Consider the following 14,172-nt stretch of genomic DNA (forward strand, 5'->3'; position numbering starts at 1 on the left):
CATCTGTCGTTGATATGTGGCGTAACTTCGCGTTACTTCATTATTTTTATGAAATATGCCTTTATCCGACGTCTGCGGGAGATGAAGCTCAAATAAAACGGACAACCTGATATTCAACTTGCCTCTCGTCAAAGAACGGACGAATTTCGACCTATAGTTTTAGATGATTTTGGAAAAGACTTCCAACATGCAACCGCCGTCTCCACAAGTCCCAGAATGCTTTGCGTTTGATAGTTTCAAACATGGCGGACACCTACAAACTTGGAGACCTAGTTTGGTAAGTTACATTACCTTTTTCTGACGTTACCCTGATATACCGCGAACATTTGACTACACCAGTTTACCAATAACAGATGACTTATTCTTTTCATATGTCTTTCTCAGGGCCAAGATGAAGGGGTTCTCTCCCTGGCCAGGCAAGGTGAGTGGCTCCTCGGGTTTGGGACGCTAGGGAGGGCTGTGAGCTCGGGCCGGCACCACCCAATACGACCCATTAAATGACCTAGACTCATATTCTGAGGGCTTGTTTTACTTGACGTGCCATGAATTTAAGATATAACAGTATTGAAAATTATGACTAGGGTCCATATAGTCTTGTGTGGTTGGTATGTCTAGATGGCTGTGGTTTGATTAGAATATGCATATTCTAATAGAATTGTCATATAGTCACACTGTAGCAATGAAAGACTTGAGAAACATTTGTGCCATGTGTAGAAAATGCGATAAAGCTGTTTGTCCCACCAGCATATGACTTGTTGAAAATGGATAAAATCTCATGTGAAATGTGTGCATTTAAGAGGTTTGACTTTCAAAAGTGGCAAATGATATACGGTATCATTTAATGGTGATAGATTAATTCCTTATAAAGTGAGCAGGACATTGAAGCAAAGGAAATTCATGGGGTAAATGAAAATTAAGCGAGTGAAGGAAAAATGAAACGAACTCATAAAAACCTAACCTATCGTATGCCAGCCCCAAAAAGCCCAACTTGGTATCACATAGAAATTACAGTGAAACATGGACCCTTTACCTTAGAGGGAGGGGTTTAGTTTAACAGCCATGAGAAATAGTAATTATTTGACTGTCAAGACACCATAGAAATATCTTTGCCTTTAGATTTCTTTGGAAATAGTAGTTTACTATCTGTAGTGTAGAATAAAATTAACAAATATATGTTATTACTTTTTTCTTTAACTAAAGTAATCCATTTCTTTATATCTGTACCCCTAACTTTGAATACCACCAAAATTCAAGGGGATTTCAGTAGTTATCGAAATATACCTCCCGTACCGTAGGAAACCCAGTTTGTTAATTGAATTCATGTTTATACAGAATTATTGTTTTATGTGTACAATATGTGAATTTATTTTTTGATTGCCATCTTGATGTGACACCATACTTCTCAGAAAAATTAATGTTTTTCAAGTAAAGTGAAAAAGTATATCTCAAGAATTGAAAGATCATCATGTATGAAAAACAAAACAAAAAAGAAACATGATATTGGTCTCAACTGATCCAGGGGGAAATAGACATTTGATGACCGTGAAGTAATAAGAGCTCCACTGTCTTGTGTTGATGTTTCAGCCGGGGGCACTTAGTTCTTGTATTGTCACTAATTCACAGTATTATTAATACCTCATATGTAGATAACAGTGCTCCTCATGTCTTCATTGCTTCCATAGATGTGTATATAGATTCATTATGACATTAACTGTTTGGTGTTGTTCAGAGAGACCCTACCCTTGTATAAGGGACGGATAAGTTGTACGTCTTAAGACTTTAAGTTTGATTGATCTTCACATTCATAGGTTAGATTTTTCAGTGTTTTCTTATATATTTTGTTTCTATAATTTTTAGTGGTAATATTGAAAAATTGTGTAAATGACCAAAAACTCAGGGACCAGGTTTTATGCCGGCCATAATGAATGGATTGATGATTAACATGGAAAACTGTGATCAGGGAGAGTCAGTGGTTGAACATAGAAATTTATGATATATATGGGAATATTACTTAACAGCGAATATTTGGAAACCTCACCTAATTTCCCCTAACAACCCAGATTTATCTCATCGTTGTTACAAATGTTCTGAATGTTTGCTTACATAATTCTTGTACACTGTAAGACACCATATGATCAGCTGCAATATGACTGATAATATATTTGTGTGATGGAACGCATTCAGTGCTGTGAAGATTTAGATTTCATTATTATAGTTGAAATACACCAGCGTTATTTTCATTTGTTGATGCCAAAATATCATTATTACTATTATTATTATTATTATTATTATTATTATTAGTATTATTATCATCATCATCATTATTATTATTATTATTATTATTATTATTATTATTATTATTATTATTAAGATGTACCACTATTACTTTCATTTGCTTTGTGGCATGACATGATCAAACATAGAATGCATCTGTTTCTCTGTAGGGCTTCAAAGCCCACCAGATGCTTATATAATATGAAAGATAAGGTGGGTATTGGGAGTCAGGAGAAGGAAGATGAGGTTTTCTTAGTTTTCTTAATCGTTATAAACGTTTTACTCTTGTTTATAGTAATTTCCCCACTTTTTCCCTGAACTTCACTGCAGTCCTCATCATTAAACCATTGATATCATAGGATAAAAAGAAATGAAGTGCATCAAGTAGTGCCACCTTTTTGTATTCTCCACACAGTAAACTGCCGTTTCCAAAGAAATGCAGTGAAAATGGTAATTCTGTGGTGATCCTGAAGTGAAATATAAGGGCACCTTCTTAATCACATTGGAATGTCATTGATTTTATCTCAAAATGTTTTTAGAGTAGAATTAGATTGGAGTGTGATCTGGAGCATTTTTAGGGTGTGGGCTTTGAAGCTAAGGAAAAATTTGCTTCAGGAAACAAAAGTATGTGAAATACTTTTTGGAGTCAGCAGAACCTATGGAAACTTTATTTAACATATAGCAATTGATGCACGTGAACACGAACCATTTTTTAACAACAATGAAAATATACTGTAAATTGTGGCTGTTAAGGGAAGGTACACAAGGTTTTCATGGGTCTTGTTTTGATTTCTTCAAGTACTTTCCCACTTGTATGTTATTTGATCACACATTTTTACCAGATTATTCATAGTTATCACTTTATTGAAGAATGAAAATATGCTCCAAACCAAGTTGTTTTGATCCTCAGTTATTCTGTATACAATATAGTATCAACGCTAAATGAAATCAGTGAATTCCTTAAATGATAGAGGTGGTGTACTTTACTTCATAATTACCATTCATGAAATTAAGATTCTTGTATAAATTTTTCTCTGACTTTTGAGAGTAAGCTAGTGAAGTGTAGTTGATTGCAATCATAATTAGGGACATAATGTTAGAAATGTTTCACTTTGTGCCTTGCTTCGTTTTTCATCTTTTATTAGTTATAGAATTTTTTTACTGTAAGTCCTTGCTCTATAATTCTAAGTAGAAGACCCTTTTCAGTAAATTCATTTTCCAATATATCTATGATTGTTTGGTAGTTAGTAGTTGGTAGGCAGCCAGCGACCAGGGAGGTGTATTACGAGTGCTACCCGCCTGGGTATCAGGAGGGTTAGTGGTAGCTGCATAGTGAGCCAGCACTTCCTTAGTTGTCAAGTTACATTCCTCTGATCCAGATAGCTGTTGTTTCTTTCTGCCTCACCTGCACATGGACTGGTGGCATTCTGTCCACAAACATGCAAAGTCTCTCTCCCTGTCGCACACAACACTTGACAAGACTTAAATCGCACAGCTCATTCTTCCTAACTCTAGATTTCCTTTTGGCAAAATGGAAGGAGTTGTAGATAGAAGTAGTAGGTAGTACTACCAGTTTGGAACATTAAATAGTAGTAGTCAGTAGGAACATTAGGTAGGAGCTTCTGCAAACACTGTGCTAGACAGGCCTTCTTCCAGTGGCCTGTTAAGGGTGAGGCATCAAAGATATAGATAGATAGAGGGATAGATAGATCTGATTGCTTTCTGTATCAGAACTTAATTCGTTAGATTGGACCAATGGTATGATAAAGCTAATGGTACTGTAGTGTGGTGCAACCACATGGATTAGAGTCTCAGTAAATAGTGTTGTGTGTTCCTGTAAATGTTAATGCTACTGACTCATGCTCAGTAAGAGAACAATACAGTAGATAATCAGTTTATGAAGGTACAGAAACTACTGTACTTACTGTAGCATTTTTTTTGTGGTACATTTAGTACATTTATTTATTGTAGGACTAGAAAAGATGGTGGAAATGACCTTAGAGGTGGTGGTGGGGTTAGATGTAGTGGTATATATCACTTACACTTTGATATGTATTGCAGTTACAATGACATATATGTGTTATGACTATATCTATTACTACAGTCACTCTGAAACCAAAAAGAGATTCTTTGGAGCAAAATTGTCACATATCACAAAATGGGTTAATATATGTTGATAACTTGAGAAATATGACAAAACTGATCAAATGCTCAGAGTGGTTGACAGAGCTGAAGAGGATGTGCTGAAATGGTTTAGACATATGGATAGGAAGGGTTGACAGTGAGGTTATATTTTTCAGAAGTGTAGGGAATAAAGAGAACAGAGACTAAATTAGAGATGGAAGGGTGGAGTGAAAAAGATTTTGAGCAGTGCAAGTGCAAGAGGTGAAAAAGGGCAAATGAGAGTTGGAGTGAGAGAGTATTGTTCAATTTTAGGGGGAATAATTTGTATGTAGCATTTATGGATCTGGAGAAGGCATATGATAGAGTTGATAGAGATGCTCTGTGGAAGGTATTAAGAATATATGGTGTGGGAGGAAAGTTGTTAGAAGCAGTGAAAAGTTTTTATCGAGGATGTAAGGCATGTGTACGTGTAGGAAGAGAGGAAAGTGATTGGTTCTCAGTGAATGTAGGTTTGCGGCAGAGGTGTGTGATGTCTCCATGGTTGTTTATTTTGTTTGTGGATGGGGTTGTTAGGGAGGTAAATGCAAGAGTTTTGGAAAGAGGGGCAAGTATGAAGTCTGTTGGGGATGAGAGAGCATGGGAAGTGAGTCAGTTGTTGTTCGCTGATGATACAGCGCTGGTGGCTGATTCATGTGAGAAACTGCAGAAGCTGGTGACTGAGTTTGGTAAAGTGTGTGGAAGAAGAAAGTTAAGAGTAAATGTGAATAAGAGCAAGGTTATTAGGTACAGTAGGGTTGAGGGTCAAGTCAATTGGGAGGTGAGTTTGAATGGAGAAAAACTGGAGGAAGTGAAGTGTTTTAGATATCTGGGAGTGGATCTGGCAGCGGATGGAACCATGGAAGCGGAAGTGGATCATAGGGTGGGGGAGGGGGCGAAAATTCTGGGGGCCTTGAAGAATGTGTGGAAGTCGAGAACATTATCTCGGAAAGCAAAAATGGGTATGTTTGAAGGAATAGTGGTTCCAACAATGTTGTATGGTTGCGAGGCATGGGCTATGGATAGAGTTGTGCGCAGGAGGATGGATGTGCTGGAAATGAGATGTTTGAGGACAATGTGAGGTGGTTTGATCGAGTGAGTAACGTAAGGGTAAGAGAGATGTGTGGAAATAAAAAGAGCGTGGTTGAGAGAGCAGAAGAGGGTGTTTTGAAGTGGTTTGGGCACATGGAGAGAATGAGTGAGGAAAGATTGACCAAGAGGATATATGTGTTGGAGGTGGAGGGAACGAGGAGAAGAGGGAGACCAAATTGGAGGTGGAAAGATGGAGTGAAAAAGATTTTGTGTGATCGGGGCCTGAACATGCAGGAGGGTGAAAGGAGGGCAAGGAATAGAGTGAATTGGAGTGATGTGGTATACAGGGGTTGACGTGCTGTCAGTGGATTGAATCAAGGCATGTGAAGCGTCTGGGGTAAACCATGGAAAGCAGTGTAGGTATGTATATTTGCGTGTGTGGACGTATGTATATACATGTGTATGGGGGTGGGTTGGGCCATTTCTTTCGTCTGTTTCCTTGCGCTACCTCGCAAACGCGGGAGAGCGACAAAGTATAATAAAAAAAAAATAATAAAAAGATATTTTGGAAGGAGGTATATAAAGTGCGTAAGACAAGAGGACAAATGGGGACATCGGTGAAGAGGGCTAATGGGGAGGTAATAACAAGTAGTTGTGAAGTTAGAGGGAGATAGAGTGAGTATTTTGAAGGTTTACTGAATGTATTTAATGATAGAGTGCAGGTTTACGGAATGTATTTAATGATAGAGTGGCAGATATAGGGTGTTTTGGTTGAGGTAGTGTGCAAAGTGAGAGGGTCAGGGAGAATGGTTTGGTAAACAGAAGAGGTAGTGAAAGCTTTGCGGAAGATGAAAGCCGGTAAGGCAGTGGGTTTGGATGGTATTGCAATGGAACTTATTAAAAAAGGGGGTGACTGTGTTGTTGACTGGTTGGTGAGGATATTCATTTTATGTATGGTTCACATATGTGTGGTTCACACTCATGTGTGGCGAGGTGGCGATCGGAATGAATAAAGGCAGACTATGAATTATGTACATGTGTATATATGTATATGTCTGTGTGTGTGTATATATATGTATACGTTGATATGTATAGGTATGTATATTTGCATGTGTGGACGTGTATGTATATACATGTGTATGTGGGTGGGTTGGGCCATTCTTTATTCCCATCGCCACCCCGCCACACATGAAATGACAACCCCCTCCCCCGCATTCACGCGAGGTAGCGCTAGGAAAAGACAACAAAGGTCACATTCGTTCACACACAGTCTTTAGCTGTCATGTGTAATGCACTGAAGCCACAGCTCCCTTTCCACATCTAAGCCCCACAAAACTTTCCATGGTTTACCCCAGATGCTTCACATGCCCTGGTTCAATTCATTGACAGCACGTCGACCCCAGTATACCACATCGTTCCAATTCACTCTATTCCTTGCACGCCTTTCACCCTCCTGTATATATATATTTTTTTTTTTTTTTTTTTTTTTTGCCGCTGTCTCCTGCGTTTGCGAGGTAGCGCAAGGAAACAGACGAAAGAAATGGCCCAACCCCCCCCCCCATACACATGTATATACATATGTCCACACACGCAAATATACATACCTACACAGCTTTCCATGGTTTACCCCAGACGCTTCACATGCCCTGATTCAATCCACTGACAGCACGTCAACCCCGGTATACCACATCGATCCAATTCACTCTATTCCTTGCCCTCCTTTCACCCTCCTGCATGTTCAGGCCCTGATCACACAAAATCTTTTTCACTCCATCTTTCCACCTCCAATTTGGTCTCCCTCTTCTCCTCGTTCCCTCCACCTCCGACACATATATCCTCTTGGTCAATCTTTCCTCACTCATTCTCTCCATGTGCCCAAACCATTTCAAAACACCCTCTTCTGCTCTCTCAACCACGCTCTTTTTATTTCCACACATCTCTCTTACCCTTACGTTACTTACTCGATCAAACCACCTCACACCACACATTGTCCTCAAACATCTCATTTCCAGCACATCCATCCTCCTGCGCACCACTCTATCCATAGCCCACGCCTCGCAACCATACAACATTGTTGGAACCACTATTCCTTCAAACATACCCATTTTTGCTTTCCGAGATAATGTTCTTGACTTCCACACATTCTTCAAGGCTCCCAGAATTTTCGCCCCCTCCCCCACCCTATGATCCACTTCCGCTTCCATGGTTCCATCCGCTGCCAGATCCACTCCCAGATATCTAAAACACTTTACTTCCTCCAGTTTTTCTCCATTCAAACTCACCTCCCAATTGACTTGACCCTCAACCCTACTGTACCTAATAACCTTGCTCTTATTCACATTTACTCTTAACTTTCTTCTTTCACACACTTTACCAAACTCAGTCACCAGCTTCTGCAGTTTCTCACATGAATCAGCCACCAGCGCTGTATCATCAGCGAACAACAACTGACTCACTTCCCAAGCTCTCTCATCCCCAACAGACTTCATACTTGCCCCTCTTTCCAAAACTCTTGCATTCACCTCCCTAACAACCCCATCCATAAACAAATTAAGCAACCATGGAGACATCACACACCCCTGCCGCAAACCTACATTCACTGAGAACCAATCACTTTCCTCTCTTCCTACACGTACACATGCCTTACATCCTCGACAAAAACTTTTCACTGCTTCTAACAACTTGCCTCCCACATCATATATTCTTAATACCTTCCACAGAGCATCTCTATCAACTCTATCATATGACTTCTCCAGATCCATAAATGCTACATACAAATCCATTTGCTTTTCTAAGTATTTCTCACATACATTCTTCAAAGCAAACACCTGATCCACACATCCTCTACCACTTCTGAAACCACACTGCTCTTCCCCAATCTGATGCTCTGTACATGCCTTCACCCTCTCAATCAATACCCTCCCATATAATTTACCAGGAATACTCAACAAACTTATACCTCTGTAATTTGAGCACTCACTCTTATCCCCTTTGCCTTTGTACAATGGCACTATGCACGCATTCCGCCAATCCTCAGGCACCTCACCATGAGTCATACATACATTAAATAACATTACCAACCAGTCAACAATACAGTCACCCCCTTTTTTAATAAATTCCACTGCAATACCATACAAACCTGCTGCCTTGCCGGCTTTCATATTTATTAAACTTTGTCGCTGTCTCCTGCGTTAGCAAGGTAGCGCAAGGAAACAGACTGAAGAATGGCCCAACCCACCCACATACATATGTATATACATATACATCCACACACACACATATACATACCTATACATCTCAACGTATACATATATATACACACAGACATATACATATATGCACATGTACATAATTCATACTGTCTGCCCCTATTCATTCCTGTCGCCACCCCACCACGCATGAAATAACAACCCCCTCCTCCCGCATGTGCGCAAGGTAGCACTAGGAAAAGACAACGAAGGCCACACTCGTTCACACTCAGTCTCTAGCTGTCATGTATAATGCACGGAAACCACTGCTCCCTTTCCACATCCAGGCCTCACAGAACTTTCCATGGTTTATCCCAGACGCTTCACATGCCCTGATTCAATCCATTGACAGCACGTCGATCCCGGTATACCACATCAATCCAATTTACTCTATTCCTTGCACCTTTCACCCTCCTGTATGTTCAGGCCCCAATCACTCAAAATCTTTTTCACTCCATCTTTCCACCTCCAATTTGGTCTCCAACTTCTTGTTCCCTCCACCTCTGACACATATATCCTCTTTGTCAATCTTTCCTCACTCATTCTCTCCATGTGACCAAACCATTTCAAAACGCACTCTTCTGCTCTCTCAACCACACACTTTTTATTACCACACATCTCTCTTATCCTATTATTACTTACTCGATCACACCACCTCATACCACATATTGTCCTCAAACATCTCATATCCAGTACATCCACCCTCCTGCGCACAACTCTATCCATAGCCCACGCCTCGCAACCATATAACATTGTTGGAACCACTATTCCTTCAAACATGCCCATTTTTGCTTTCCAAGATAATGTTCTCGACTTCCACACATTCTTCAACACTCCCAGAACTTTCGCCCCCTCCCCCTATGATTCACTTCCACTTCCATGGTTCCATCCGCTGCCAAATCCACTTCCAGATATCTAAAACTTCACTTCTTCCAGTTTTTCTCCATTCAAACTTACCTCCCAGTTGACTTGTCCCTCCACCCTACTGTACCTAATAACCTTGCTCTTATTCGCATTTACTCTAAGCTTTCTTCTTTCACACACTTTACCAAACTCAGTCACCAGCTTCTGCAGTTTCTCACACCAGTCAGCCACCAGCGCTGTATCATCAGCAAACAACAACTGACTCACTTCCCAAGCTCTCTCATCCACAACAGACTGCATACTTGCCCCCTTTTCCAAAACTCTTGCATTCACCTTCCTAACAACCCCATCCATAAACAAATTAAACAACCATGGAGACATCACACACCCCTGCCGCAAACCTACACTCACTGAGAACCAATCACTTTTCTCTCTTCCTACACGTACACATGCCTTACATCCTCGATAAAAACTTTTCACTGCTTCTAACAACTTGCCTCCCACACCATATATTCTTAATACCTTCCACAAAACATCTCTATCAACTCTATCATATGTCTTCTCCAGATCCATAAATGCTACATACAAATCCATTTGCTTTTCTAAGTATTTCTCACATACATTCTTCAAAGCAAACACCTGATCCACACATCCTCTACCACTTCTGAAACCACACTGCTCTTCCCCAATCTGATGCTCTGTATATGCCTTCACCCTCTCAATCAATACTCTCCCATATAATTTCCCAGGAATACTCAACAAACTTATACCTCTGTAATTTGAACACTCTCCTTCATCCCCTATGCCTTTGTACAATGGCACTATGCAAGCATTCCTCCAATCCTCAAGCACCTCACCATGAATCATACATACTTTAAATAACCTTACCAACCAGTCAACAATACAGTCACCCCCTTTTTTAATAAATTCCACTGCAATACCATCCAAACCCACTGCCTTGCCGGTTTTCATCTTCCACAAAGCTTTTACTACCTCTTCCCTGTTTACCAAATCATTTTCCCTAGCCTTCTCAGTTTGCATGCCACCTCCACCAGAACACCCTATATCTGCCACTCTTATCATCAAACACATTCAACAAACCATCAAAATACTCACTCCATCTCCTTCTCACATCACTACTTGTTATCACCTCCCCATTAGCCCCCTTCACTGAAGTTCCCATTGAATCCCTTGTCTTATGTACTTTATTTACCTCCTTCCAAAACATCTTTTTATATTTATTTATTTATTATTTATTTTGCTTTGTCACTGTCTCCCGTGTTAGCGAGGTAGCGCAAGGAAACAGACGAAAGAATGGCCTAACCCACCCACATACACATGTATATACATACACATCCACACACGCAATTATACATACCTATACAACTCAATATACACATATATATACACACACAGACATATACATATATACACATGTACATAATTCATACTGTCTGCCTTTATTTATTCCCATTGCCACCCCGCCACACATGGAATAACAACCCCCTCCCCCCTTATGTGTGAAGGGTAGCGCTAGGAAAGGACAACAAAGGCCCCATTCATTCACACTCATAATCTAGCTGTCATGTAATTATGCACCGAAACCACAGCTCTCTTTCCACATCCAGGCCCCACAGAACTTTCCATGGTTTACCCCAGACGCTTCACATGCTCTGATTCAATCCATTGACAGCACTTCGACCCTGGTATACCACATCGTTCCAATTCACTCTATTCCTTGCACACCTTTCACCCTCCTGCATATTCAGGCCCCGATCACTCAAAATCTTTTTCACTCCATCTTTCCACCTCCAATTTGGTCTCCCACTGCTCCTCGTTCCCTCCACCTCTGACACATATATCCTCTTTGTCAATCTTTCCTCACTCATTCTCTCCATGTGACCAAACCATTTCAAAACACCCTCTTCTGCTCTCTCAACCACATTCTTTATTTCCACACATCTCTCTTACCCTATTATTACTTATTCGATCAAACCACCTCACACCACATATTGTCCTCAAACATCTCATTTCCAGCACATCCACCCTCCTGCGCACAACCCTATCCATAACCCACACCTTGCAACCAATCTTTTTATTCTCCCTAAAATTTAATGATACTCTCTCACCCCAACTCTCATTTGCCCTCTTTTTCACCTCTTGCACCTTTCTCTTGACCTCCTGCCTCTTTCTTTTATACATCTCCCACTCATTTGCATTATTTCCCTGCAAAAATTGTTCAAATGCCTCTCTCTTCTCTTTCACTAATAATCTTACTTCTTCATCCCACCACTCACTCCCCTTACTAATCTACCCACCTCCCACACTTCTCATAGCACAAGCATCTTTTGCACAAGCCATCACTGCTTTCCTAAATACTTCCCACTCCCCTTACGCCCTTTGTTTTCACCTTTTTCCATTCTGTACTCAGTCTCTCCTGGTATTTCCTCACTCAAGTCTCCTTCCCAAGCTCACTTACTCTCACCACTCTTTTCACCCCAACATTCTCTCTTCTTTTCTGAAAACCCATACAAATCTTCACCTTTGCCTCCACAAGATAATGATCAGACATCCATCTCTCCAGTTGCACCTCTCAGCACATTAACATCTATTAACGCCTATCAATTAACACATAATCCAATAACGCTCTCTGGCCATCTCTCCAACTCACATACGTATACTTATGTATATCTCTCTTTTTAAACCAGGTAATCCCAATCTCCAGTCCTTTTTCAGCACATAGATCTACAAGCTCTTCACCATTTCCATTTACAACACTGAACAACCCATGTACACCAATTATTCCCTCAACTGCCACATTACTCACCTTTGCATTCAAATCGCCCATCACTATAACTCGGTCTCGTGCATCAAAACTACTAACACACTCACTCAGCTGCTCCCAAAACACTTGCCTCTCATGATCTTTCTTCTCATGCCCAGGTGCATATGCACCAATAATCACCCATCTCTCCCCATCCACATTCAGTTTTACCCATATCAATCTAGAGTTTACTTTCTTACACTCTATCACATACTCCCACCACTCCTGTTTCAGGAGTAGTGCTACTGCTTCCCTTGCTCTTGTTCTCTTTCCCAGACCACTCTTCCCCTTTACCCTTGAGCTTCGTTTCACTCAGAGCCAAAACATCCAGGTTCCTTTCCTCAAACATACTACCTATCTCTCCTTTTCTCTCATCTTGGTTACATCCACACACATTTAGACACCCCAATCTGAGCCTTCGAGGAGGATGAGCACTCCCCACGTGAATCCTTCTGTTTCCCCTTTTAGAAAGTTAAAATACAAGGAGGGGAGGGTTTCCAGCCCCCCGCTCCTGTCCCCTTTAGTCGCCTTCTACGATGTGTGAGGAATGCGTGGGAAGTATTCTTTCTCCCCTATCTCCAGGGATAGGTGTGTGCGAGGTAGCACCAGGAAAAGACAACAAAGGCCACATTCGTTCACACTCAGTCTCTAGCTGTCATGTATAATGCACCGAAACCACAGCTCCCTTTCCACATCCAGGCCCCACAAAACTGTCCATGGTTTACCCCAGACGCTTCACATTCCCTGATTCAATCCATTGACAGCATGTCCACCCCGGTATACCACATCGTTCCAATTCACTCTATTCCTTGCACGCCTTTCACCCTCCTGCATGTTCAGGCCCCGATCAATCAGAATCTTTTTCACTCCATCTTTCCACCTCCAATTTGGTCTCCCTCTTCTCGTTACCTCCACCTCTGACACATATCCTCTTTGTCAATCTTTCCTCACTCATTCTCTCCATGTGACCAAACCATTTCAAAACACCCTCTTCTGCTCTCTCAACCACACTCTTTTTATTACCACACATATCTCTTACCCTTTCATTACTTACTCAATCAAACCACCTCACACCACATATTGTCCTCAAACAACTCATTTCCAACACATTTACCCTCCACACAACCCTCCACACACCTCACAACCATATAACATTATTGGAACTACTATTTCTTCAAACATACCCATTTTTGCTTTCCGAGATAATGTTCTCGCCTTCCACACATTTTTCAACACTCCCAGAACTTTTGCCCCCTCCCCCACCCCGTGACTCACTTCTGCTTCCATGGTTCCATCCGCTGCCAAATCCACTCCCAGATATCTAAAATACTTCACTTCCTCCAGTTTTACTCCATTCAAACTCACCTCCCAATTGACTTGTCCCTCAACACTACTGTACCTAATAACCTTGCTCTTTTCACATTTACTCTTAGCTTTCTTCTTTCACACACTTTACCAAACTCAGTCACCAGCTTCTGCAGTTTCTCATGTAAATCAGCCACCAGCACTGTATCATCAGTGAACAACAACTGACTCACTTTCCATACTTGCCCCTCCCTCCAAAACTCTTGCTTTCACTTCCCTAACAACCCCATCCATAAAGAAATTAAACAGCCATGGAGACATCACGTACCCCTACCGCAAACTGACATTTATTGAGAACCAACCACTTTCCTCCCTTCCTACCTGTACACATGCCTTACACCCTCGATAAAAAACTTTTCACTGCTTCTAGCAACTTGCCTCCCACACCATATACTCTTAATACCT

At 41.0% G+C, this 14,172-nt stretch overlaps 1 protein-coding gene across 1 annotated transcript in view; it reads left to right on the forward strand.

Annotated features, from left to right (window-relative positions):
- The first annotated feature begins 60 nt into the window (after positions 1 to 60).
- Positions 61 to 14,172, forward strand: part of Ndf (Nucleosome-destabilizing factor) — a 224,419-nt gene continuing 210,307 nt past the window's right edge. The window contains exons 1-2 of the mRNA XM_071670757.1: positions 61 to 277; positions 385 to 421. Of these exons, the coding sequence (XP_071526858.1) occupies positions 243 to 277; positions 385 to 421 (72 nt within the window). The 5' untranslated portion in view covers positions 61 to 242. The remainder of the gene's footprint in view (positions 278 to 384; positions 422 to 14,172) is intronic.

Source organism: Panulirus ornatus, chromosome 15, assembly GCF_036320965.1.
Source record: "Panulirus ornatus isolate Po-2019 chromosome 15, ASM3632096v1, whole genome shotgun sequence".
Lineage (NCBI taxonomy): Eukaryota > Metazoa > Arthropoda > Malacostraca > Decapoda > Palinuridae > Panulirus > Panulirus ornatus.